Genomic DNA, 11,204 nt, shown 5'->3' with positions numbered 1-11,204 from the left:
TCACTCCAGCATTCTGCAGGCCAGAAACCAAGATTTTCTTTTATCTTCCTTTCTCTTTCATTCTCTATACCTAATATATTCCCAAACCCAACAATTGGATCTTCAAATTAATCTCTCAAGGAGATGTTATTAGCCATTCCCATTACTAACATTATCCTAATTCAAACTTCAATTAGCTTTGATCTGAACCTCTGTATTTCCTCCTCTGTTGTTGTTGTTGTTTGTTTGTTTCCATCTTTGATCACTACGAATCCATCTTCTACAACACAACCAAAATAATTTCATCAAAATACTCATAAATCTATTTGGTGGTAATCTTCCCAAATACCTTCTAGTTAGATGAAACAGCTAGGAGATATTCCCAATCATGGAATAGCTTCTGCTTTCAGCACAGACCTGGGTCCCGCCTAGGAAGTTACTCTTGGTCTAAGTGAAGTGCCTCCCTAACCTTGGGAGCACCTCCCAGGAAACAAATCCTATCCCAGAAAGAAAGCCCTGACTAGTGACTGATTGATACAATCCTGAAAGACTCTTTTCTCTTGCCAGAATGTAGTACAATGCTGAAGGGCCATGCCAGACTGAAGGTTTCTTGTAAAATAGACTGTGACTCAGTTGGAATTGCATGATAATTCAACTTCTCTCTGTGCCTAATCCTGCCTTCTTCTTTCCTTAGAGTACACCACAAAAAATTTTCTTCTTTTATCCTCCATCTATGTATGCATTCCAAAAAAGCCATCATAACACACCCTCATTTTACAATATTGTAAACCATCAAATTTGTCTATTGTTTTAAGTAAAAACAGAAACAGAATCCATCAATATGGTTTACTGTGCTCTTCATGATATGGATTTTCCCTTGTTTGTATCTCTTGACTTAAACGCTAGTCTCATTGGTGCTCTGTCCATTTTTCGAATCAAAATGGCCAACTGTAGCACATTGTCTGCATGTTCTACTCTGCCTGAAATGCCCCTCCTCCCTTAGCACATTTCTAACTCCTGATACTTCAGATCTCAATACCTCTTGGAGAGGATAGTTCTCCCTGGCTTTCTATGCTAGTAGCTAGTTCAGTGATTTCCTCTCCATATGTTTCTCTTATCACTGCATTCCCATTACATGTTGTATCCTAAAACTCAGCAAATTCTGGTCCACAAGCCACTTCAGTGTGACATTTGGTTTTGTAAATGAGTTTTTTTTTTTTTTCCAAAAGACATGCCTATACGTTTTTTCTATGACTGCTTTTATGATAATAGCACATTTGAGTAGTTTCTAGGATTTTCTTGTATTTTTGCACCTCTAAACGTATACATACTAAAGTATATGTCTTTGATTTTAATGGTTTTTAATTAATTTTTATTGTTACATAATTATAAGAATAACAAGGAACAAGTATACTGTGTACACATAAAAAACTTTTAATTTAATTTAACTACATATTAGTGACAGGATTACTGCTAACATCATGATACTCTATGCTTTTGCATATTTAAAATAATTAAATCATACTATGGATATTATAGGTAGGCTTTTCATCATTTATTTTGTTTGTTTTTACATAGTATTCTGTGTCGAGCATTTTGAGGACATTATAATTTTTACAAAACGATGTTCATAATAGCAATGTTAATTGCTTACATTTATTGAATGGCCTACATTCATTAACAAGCAAATTAATCCCCTCAACAAATATGTGAGTGAGGAACTATTATGAATCGCACTTACAGATGAGAAAAGCAAGGAGGATAGATACAGTAAGTAATTTCCCCAGATTAATGGCCAAGCCTGGGTTTGAACCTTGTCCACAGCCTGAGCTGTGGTAATCATTCAATTTGTGGGTGTGTAATAATAAATAAACACTTTCTGGGTAAAAGAGAAAATATTATAGTAGGTTAATATGTAAATGTTTTTAGTATTCACTTGTAAAGAATGTGTTTATTATCATCAGTTGTTTAGTTATAAATGTCTCTGAAACTATCACCCATTGCAAGCCTTTCTCATACAAACTGAAACTGTCTTATACATAAATGGTCATTTCTGAGCTCTTAAAGGGAATTGTTTTGTTTTGGTTTGTTTTGGTTTTGGTTTTGTTTTATTTTACAAATTCCATTTCTTGTGCTATAAGTAGAACAATATTCACAGATCCAACTCCTCAGGCCAGGTTATAGTTGCAACTACATTAATCAACTGCACAAAAATACATCCAACTCTTGGTCTGATAAATCCTGTTCCAGAAGGACTTACCACCTGCAAAAGAAGGTTAACATTCTCCCTTACCTTTTTCTATCACAGTGATCAAGACAAGGAATCAAGTTGTATGTTATGACACTGTTAAGCTGTGTTGCAGAGGCTACTACTCTTGGCCTGTTCTCGAACAGTGATATCTGAGATGTAGGCATGTTTCACTAGGATATCCATGCATTTATTATTATTTTTTTTTTATCTTTTGAGACCAGGTCTTCCTCTGTTGCCTAGGCTGGAGTTCAGTGGCACAATCGTGGCTCACTGCATCCTCAACCTCCTGGGCTCAAGAGATCCTCCCACCTCAGCTTCCTGAGGAGCTGAGACTACAGTTGCATGCCACCATGCCCAGTTAATTCTATTTTTTACTTTTTTGTAGAGACAGGATGTTACTATATTGCCCAGATTAGCCTCAAATTTCTGATCATAAACAATTCTCTCTCCTTGACCTCTTAAAGGGCTGGGATTACAGGTGTGAGCCACCATATCCAGCCATGCATTTTTATGAGCCCCACAGTTATTATGTCTTGTCACAACAATTTTATCTCTCTGGCTAACACATAAAGAAACATTTATATCATAATTACCATCTTTTCTGCCAGTTTTGATGTACTTCTAACTGACTTCATGAGTTTCTGCTCCAAAATAATCTGCTTTCTTCCTGAATATTCTGCATGTTGTTGTTTTCAATTTATTTCAGAATCAAGTAGGTGGAGAAAAAAGTTATGGGATGGAGAAAATTCTGCTCAAACTAGGCATGGTCCAAGAAGATAACACAATCTTGATCACAGGAATGAGTTTTCTTTACACTTTTGTTGGTTCAGGAGACAATTTATTCTCTACACGTGCATGTGTGTTTTCTGAACTTTTTCTGGTTTCTGTGAGCTAAGGCCAGCATTGCAGGAAATTTCAATGTGATAGTCTTGCTGGAGATATACGACCATTACCCTTACATGGATCACTTGAACTGTTTACAGTTCCTTTCCTTTCCAAAGTAGTAAGTAAGATTTTAAATCTCGTTTTCTCAGGATGTGAGAAACTGTGCACTTAAGAGTTGCTAGTTTCTTCATTTCTACGCAAGTTATTTTCCAAAATGGAAATATACTAGACTACTTCCTAAACTTCTGTTTCTGGTACATCAAGAAGCACTTCGGGTTTTCAGGATCCCCATTGACTCAACAAATATACTTCATTAATTTTGGAGGAAGAGGCTGGAGATCAAATAAATCAATACATAATTTAAAATATAGTTTAAAATTATCAGCACACATTTTTATTTACGTCTTAAAAATCATTATCTTTAGTTTTTGCTTGTTTTAAGTGAAAGAAAAAAATTTCTTCTCCTTCACTTGTTGAATTTCTTTGAAAATGAGAGAAGGGACAAAAGTTGTTGTATCTATGTTTTAGCTTGACAAAATAAGTGTGCCTTGTCTGGGATTCTTATGCTATTGGCTAAAGAATCACCACTCTGAATTTAAATTAAAGCTTAGGTAGTGAAATTCAGGATTCTAGATTCTTAGTTCCTAGTCCTTGAGGGCTCATAACTTCACAAAAGGTAATTTTCTATGTTCATAATGAGATATTAGTCATTTAATGTGAGACAACTTTTCAACAGTGAACATATGAACATTATTTATTTAAGTCAGAGCATTGGTTACATGAATGTGATGTACAAGTCAAAAAAATGACAGAAATTATAAACAGACTAAACTTCCTCTGATTTACTACTGACAGGAAGTTTCAAATATTCCCATAATGGGACTTTTCAATATGAGAGGTACAATATGTCAGACAGGAAAGTTGGGTACTGAATGAAAATTTGTAATGCTAAGGAGAAAAAAGTAGGAGAATTGAAAGTCATTCATCATTGTAACACTTCCCTGTAGACTAAGCAGAGATAAAGGATTCTGTTTACACAAGAATTTCCAGTTTTTGAAAAGCTGTATCACTCCTTTTCTACTACAACACGATATTGGAATTCATGGTGTTTGCATATGTGTGATAGAGTTTAGGAATTTAAGAAAGAGAGTTTCTGTGATCACCACAAGTGAGTTTTGCATTCTAAAGATGAATAATACAAGAAAGTATTTTTTAAATAACAATAAATATTTAACCTGCATCAGATCTGTCTTGCCACAACAAAGTGGGTCAAGACCAAGAAATAATGTTAGTCTGGTTAGGAAATTTACAAAGTACACATCATTTACGTAGTAACTTGTGATTTTATACTTCTTATTTCATAAATATAAGTTTATTTGCTATATTTTAAATTCATGTTTTTGTTTCCCATGAAATAGACTTTTTCCATTAACTTAAACACAAAAGTCAGAACAAATTTTCAAACCTCTTCCTGCTTAATATACATTTTTTCTTAGGCAACCATACTCACATTTACTGTTCATACTTCAGCATAAGCAGTCCATAATTTTTAAACTTTACATTTTTGAGCAATTCTTCTGTACAAATGTACTATATAAGTGATAGGTGTCCCCAAATTCCTATTGAAACTGGCAATTTATAATTATTTGGGTGTGATTAATTTAAACATGTCTTTAACATAATTAACAAACATAAAGTTAGAACTCAACTAGTTCACAAAAAAAATACTGTAGACAAAAAGAGACTACTTAGATGAATTCTGAGTTTTAAAAATATTTATTTATTTATTTTTATTTTTGAGACAGGGTTTCGCTCTGTTGCCTGGGTTGAAGTGCAGTGGTATAATCATGGCTCACTGCAGCCTGGAACCCCCAGGCTCAAGTGATATGCTCATCTCAGCCTCCTGAGTAGTTAAGAACATAGACACGCACCATCATGCCCAGCTAATTTTGTTAAAAAATTTTGAACCTTTTGTAGAGACAGCGTCTCACCATGCTGCTCAGGCTGGTCTTGCACTGCTGGGCTCAAGCAATCCTCCCACCTTGGCCTCTCAAAGTACTGGGATTGCAGGTATGAGCACTATGCCCACCTAATTATTTTTAATTGATAAATAATAGTTGTATATATTTATGGGGCACAATGCAATGTTTTGATCTATCTATGTAATATAGAAAGATTCAATGAAGCTCAGTAACATATCCATTTACCTCACCGATTTATTTGAGCTTAAAGTATATTGTTTAATGCTAATTAAAACAAAATTCTTCTTATTTCTTGAGGTTTACATTATACTCTCCTTTATGCCATATGAAGAATGTCATTAGGGTCCAATAGAGAGACAGCTCTTGCCTGGGCCTTTGGGTCAAGTGAACTCTGAGTAAAAGCTAGAAAAAGATTATAGGGACTTGGAACAGCACATTCTTAGCCTTAAGTGACTCACTTAAAATTTCACTTTACTTCTCCTCTTTTTAAAATTCTCTTGAATCTTCTTTGGATTCTGTATAAAAATGAAGCTTAAGATATCCATATTTGTTAAATGGCCCTATTTACCCAATGGTCTGCAAAGCACAGTATTGCAAATGTAATCTAGTGGATGTGAAAGAAAAAATATAGGAACATCTATTTCTATTTCTTTCAGATAAGAGAAAGGAATTGATATACATGCAAATATAGATAGATATGGAGTCTGTCTATCTCTACATACATATCTATGTCATTGTCTGTCAAGAGAGATAAAGTCTAATATATAGTAGACAGACAAATCCAGAGAACATACAGGTAAAATAAATATTTATAAAAATTTGTGATGTGCTTTTCATTTTTAAAGTTAAGATCAACAATCAAAACATAGTATTAACACATGATGCCTAGAAATACCTCTTGACTAAACCCCAAACTACCCTTAAAAGTCAAACAAGACCTGAGTAAAACCTGGAGGAAGCATTATTGGCTTAAATATGAGTTCACTAAGAGAAGAAAGAAAGAATACATGAAAACAAATCAGCAGTTGTAAGTTATGCTACAGGTAAAGCGCTTAGTAAAGTACATTGTACACTCATAAAAACATGTTATGTATGAAGGTGATAATCATGAGAAATCTGCAATAATGATGATTGAAGCATAAAATAACACATATTCCCTTACAAAGTTCTTTTAAAAACCCATATAAGTAGAAGTAAGAGGAGAGATACACAAATAAATATCTCTTGACTTGAGACTCACTGGTAATTTTTTTATAGCAAATCAAAAAACAAATTTATGACTTTCCTCAAAGAATTAAATAGCTATTAGCCGAGGTAATGGATCTACGTATATACTAGAGAACACTACAAAAGTAAGAATTTACAAATGCTGTCATTTAATAACTCAGAAATAGTGCTTTAAATGGATTGGATCAGATTCAATTGTATACAAAATGTCTTTTGGGATGGACCATCAGGAATGATCAAGATTCTTCATGTAAAAAAAAAATTTAAAGATCATTTTGAGGAGAAAATTAAAAGCATGAACACAGGAAGGAAAGGAAAGCATAGAACATTTGAGAAATAGTGAGTATTTCATTTTGCAGTGAGTGACAGTTTTATAAACGTGAGTGATGGGGCATATGAAGTCAAGGTGAAAAGACTGCGGAGGAAGTCAACCAAAAACTGTGACATATAGGCAAAGTGAAGACAAGAACACAGAACATTCTGAGCAGTCATTGGATTGATCACAGACATGCTTCAGAATATTAAAGTCAGTTTATACATCAGAGAATTTGTCAAAGAAAGGAACAGCCTTTTTTAAAAAAAAAAAAAAATCTAGAGATGCTGTAATGGTGAGACTCTGGAGCCTTCCTGAGCACCTGGAGAAGACTTGCTGCTGAGAAGGACATTTTGAAGGTTTTGTTGGCTGAAAAAGCTGTTTCTGGAATCACACCCCTAGATCTTTCTTGAAGACTTGAATTCGATTCGGGCCATGGGGACACAGAAGGTCACCCCAGCTCTGATCTTTGCCATCACAGTTGCTACAATCGGCTCTTTCCAGTTTGGCTACAACACTGGGGTCATCAATGCTCCTGAGAAGATCATAAAGGAATTTATCAATAAAAGTTTGACGGAGAAGGCAAATATCCCTCCCTCTGAGGTGCTGCTCACGTCTCTCTGGTCCTTGTCTGTGGCCATATTCTCCGTCGGGGGTATGATCGGCTCATTTTCCGTCGGACTCTTTGTCAACCGCTTTGGCAGGCGTAATTCAATGCTGATTGTCAACCTGTTGGCTGTCACTGGTGGCTGCTTTATGGGACTGTGTAAAGTAGCAAAGTCAGTTGAAATGCTGATCCTGGGCCGCTTGGTTATTGGCCTCTTCTGCGGACTCTGCACAGGGTTTGTGCCCATGTACATTGGAGAGATCTCGCCTACTGCCCTACGGGGTGCCTTTGGCACTCTCAACCAGCTGGGCATCGTGGTTGGAATTCTGGTGGCCCAGATCTTTGGTCTGGAATTCATCCTTGGGTCTGAAGCGCTCTGGCCATTGCTATTGGGCTTCACCATCCTTCCTGCTATCCTACAAAGTGCAACCCTTCCATTTTGCCCTGAAAGTCCCAGATTTTTGCTCATTAACAGAAAAGAAGACGAGAAGGCTAAGCAGATCCTCCAGCGGTTGTGGGGCACCCAGGATGTATCCCAAGACATCCAGGAGATGAAAGATGAGAGTGCAAGAATGTCACAAGAAAAGCAAGTCACCGTGCTGGAGCTCTTTAGAGTGTCCAGCTACCGACAGCCCATCATCATTTCCATTGTGCTCCAGCTCTCTCAGCAGCTCTCTGGCATCAATGCTGTGTTCTACTACTCAACAGGAATCTTCAAGGATGCAGGTGTTCAAGAGCCCATCTACGCCACCATCGGCGCGGGTGTGGTTAATACGATCTTCACTGTAGTTTCTCTATTTCTGGTGGAAAGGGCAGGAAGAAGGACTCTGCATATGATAGGCCTTGGAGGGATGGCTGTTTGTTCCACGCTCATGACTGTTTCTTTGTTATTAAAGGATAACTATAATGGCATGAGCTTTGTCTGTATTGGGGCTATCCTGGTCTTTGTAGCCTTCTTTGAAATTGGACCAGGCCCCATTCCCTGGTTTATTGTGGCCGAACTCTTCAGCCAGGGCCCCCGCCCAGCTGCGATGGCAGTGGCCGGCTGCTCCAACTGGACCTCCAACTTTCTAGTCGGATTGCTCTTCCCCTCTGCTGCTCACTATTTAGGAGCCTACGTTTTTATTATCTTCACTGGCTTCCTCATTACCTTCTTGGCCTTTACCTTCTTCAAAGTCCCTGAGACCCGTGGCAGGACTTTTGAGGATATCACACGGGCCTTTGAAGGGCAGGCACACGGTGCAGATAGATCTGGGAAGGACGGCGTCATGGAGATGAACAGCATCCAGCCTCCTAAGGAGACCACCACCAATGTCTAAGTCATGCCCGCTTCCACCTCCCTCCCAGCATGGGAAAGCCATCTCTCCCTGAACACAGGAGAGACCTCATCAGGATGAACCCAGGACTGCTTCTGAATGCTGCTACTTGGTTCCTTTCTCATCCCACGCACTCCATGAGCACCCCAAGGCTGGGGTTTGTTGGATTTTCAATGGCTTTTTAAATATTTTATTTCCTGGACATTCTCTTCTGCTTAGGAGAGACCAAGTGAACCTACCTTCATTTCAGGAGGGATTGGCCACTTGGCATATGACAACTTTGCTAGCTTTTTCTCCCTTGGGTTCTAATATTGCCACATTAGGGGATATAGGAGAGGAAAAGTAAGGTGCGGTTCCCCCAACCTCAGACTTAACAGAAAGCAGATACATATATGAGTGTGGAAGGCAGAGGGGCTTTATGTAAGAGCACCTTCCTCACTTCCACACAGCCTTACACGGCAAGTAAACTTGAGTTTTATTTATTTTATCCTCTGGTTTAAGTTCCAGGATACATGTGCAGAATGTGCAGGTTTGTTACATAGGTATATATGTGCCATGGTGGAAATATTTATTTTTTTAAGCATAATTTTACCAAATAATAAAAACAGAAGGAAATTGAGATTAGAAGTAGGTGTTTAAAGAGAGGTTATAGAGTAAAAGATTTGATGCTGGAGAGGTTCAGGTGCAATAAGAAGAATTTAGGGAGAAATGTAGTTCATTATTGGAGGGTAAATGATGTGGTGCCTGAGGGCTGTATGTTACTTCTTAACAATTTTTGTCCTTCAGATGGAAACTCTTGAAGTTTAATTTTTCATAAAAGTCATATATAATAAAGCTACTGATTTCCTTTGGAACTTTTTTCTTTAAGATAATAGTTTACATGTAGTAGTACTTGAAGTCTAGGATTATTAACTAATATGGGCATTGTAGTTAATGACGGTTGATGGGTTCTAATTTTGGATGGAGTCGAGGGAAGGGAAAGTGATTTCTAGAAAGCCTGTTCCCCTCACTGGACGAAATAACTCCTTCTTGTAGTAGTCTCATGACTTTTGAAGTAATCTGCCACCTATCTTGTGGGAGCCATCCAAATGAGAAACCAAAAATAATTGGTTCTTGGTAGAGATTCATTATTTCTCCACTTTGTTCTTTAGTAGGTTTTAGGTGTTGATTTTCTGTTTTATTTTAACTCTTACCTTTAAAGGAATTCCCCAAAGAATGTTTATAGCAAACTTGGAATGTGTAACCTCAGCTCTGGGAGAGGATTTTTTTCTGAGCGATTATTATCTAAAGTGTGTTGTTGCTTTAGGGTTACAGCACGCTTGCTTATGTCTGTTACCATGTCACTGTGGTCCGATGCCGAGTGCCCTTAGGGGACTTGAATCTTTCCAATAAACCACGTTTGAGATAGTATGAGTCAATGTGCAGTGTAGCCACACTTGAGAGGATGAATGTATGTGCACTGTCACTTTGCTCTGGGTGGAACTACATTATTGTTGACTTATTTTCTCTGTGTTTGTTCCCACAGCCCCTTTTTCATATGTTGCTCAATCTCCCTTTCCCTTCTTGGTGCTTACACATCTCAGAACCGTTAGCCAAACCCTTGCCAGTGACAGTATTTTGGTTCTCAGTTCTCACTGTTCCTGTGGAGCCTTTGAATATAAACACACATAGCTGAGGCCGGGTGCGGTGGCTCTCGCCTGTAATCCCAGCACTTTGGGAGGCCGAGGCGGGCGGTCAGGGATTCGAGACCAATCTGGCCAACATAGTGAAACCCTGTCTCTACTAAAAATGCAAAAATTAACTGGGCATGGTGGCGGGCACCTGTAATCCCAGCTACTCGGGAGGCTGAGGCAGGAGAATCACGTGAACCTGGGACGCAGAGGTTGCAGATCACCCTAGCCCAGGCCACAGTGCAAGACTCCATCTCAAAAAAAAAAAAAAAAAAAAAAAAAAAAAAAAAAAAAAAAAAAAAGACATAGCTATGGAGTGGGGTTTAGCTTGAAAAGGTGACCTTGCAATTTCACATCAACTTCTGGCTCCTCAAACAGTAAGTCGGCAGTAAGGCAGGGTACCCTTTCTCACTGAGAAGATTGTGAATATTTCCATATGGATTTTCTATTACTAATGTTACTCTGATTCTTTGTTTTAAAATAAAAATTCTGAATGTACATAAAAAAAAAATCTTTATGTATTTATTCACACATTTGATTAAAATGTCACAGTTAAGAATGAAATCACTACAATGACATAAGTAACTTATAGACAGGCCCCAAGTGCAATCAATTGCCATAAATCAGAACATGGAACAACCACAACTCCTTAGCAAACGTGCATGCACACACATACAAACCCTTATGCACACACTCATCCACATCTCAGCAATTGCAGGCACTAAGTTTAGACATAACTCAGGGACTCTTCCCTGGCTTCTGTCACATCCTGGAAAGAAGAGAGACAAGATGAGTAAAGCAGCTGGGAGTGCTCAATGCACCTCTCCACTCTGCCACAAGTGTTTTATGTCTTGCCTTCTCTTAGTGAAATGTCATTTAGGTTATTCTACAACGCCAGCTCTTTCAGAAAGCCCTCTCTAACTTTGCCCACATACCCACAGGAGTTTTCATTCTTTTTTCCATTCTTTAATATC

The 11,204-nt window shown here is 37.9% G+C and overlaps 1 protein-coding gene across 1 annotated transcript; it reads left to right on the top strand.

The window, feature by feature from the left end:
- The first annotated feature begins 6,910 nt into the window (after nucleotides 1–6,910).
- LOC104682221 (solute carrier family 2, facilitated glucose transporter member 3) lies at nucleotides 6,911–9,973 on the top strand. The gene has a single exon (XM_030936448.1). The coding sequence runs from the start codon at nucleotides 7,073–7,075 to the stop codon at nucleotides 8,561–8,563; it is 1,491 nt and encodes a 496-aa protein (XP_030792308.1). The 5' UTR covers nucleotides 6,911–7,072; the 3' UTR covers nucleotides 8,564–9,973.
- Nucleotides 9,974–11,204: the final 1,231 nt, after the last annotated feature.

The sequence above is a fragment of the Rhinopithecus roxellana genome, chromosome 8, assembly GCF_007565055.1.
Source record: "Rhinopithecus roxellana isolate Shanxi Qingling chromosome 8, ASM756505v1, whole genome shotgun sequence".
Classification (NCBI taxonomy): domain Eukaryota; kingdom Metazoa; phylum Chordata; class Mammalia; order Primates; family Cercopithecidae; genus Rhinopithecus; species Rhinopithecus roxellana.
Note: the sequence above shows the minus strand (reverse complement) of the source record. Positions and strands in the feature narration are given on the sequence as shown.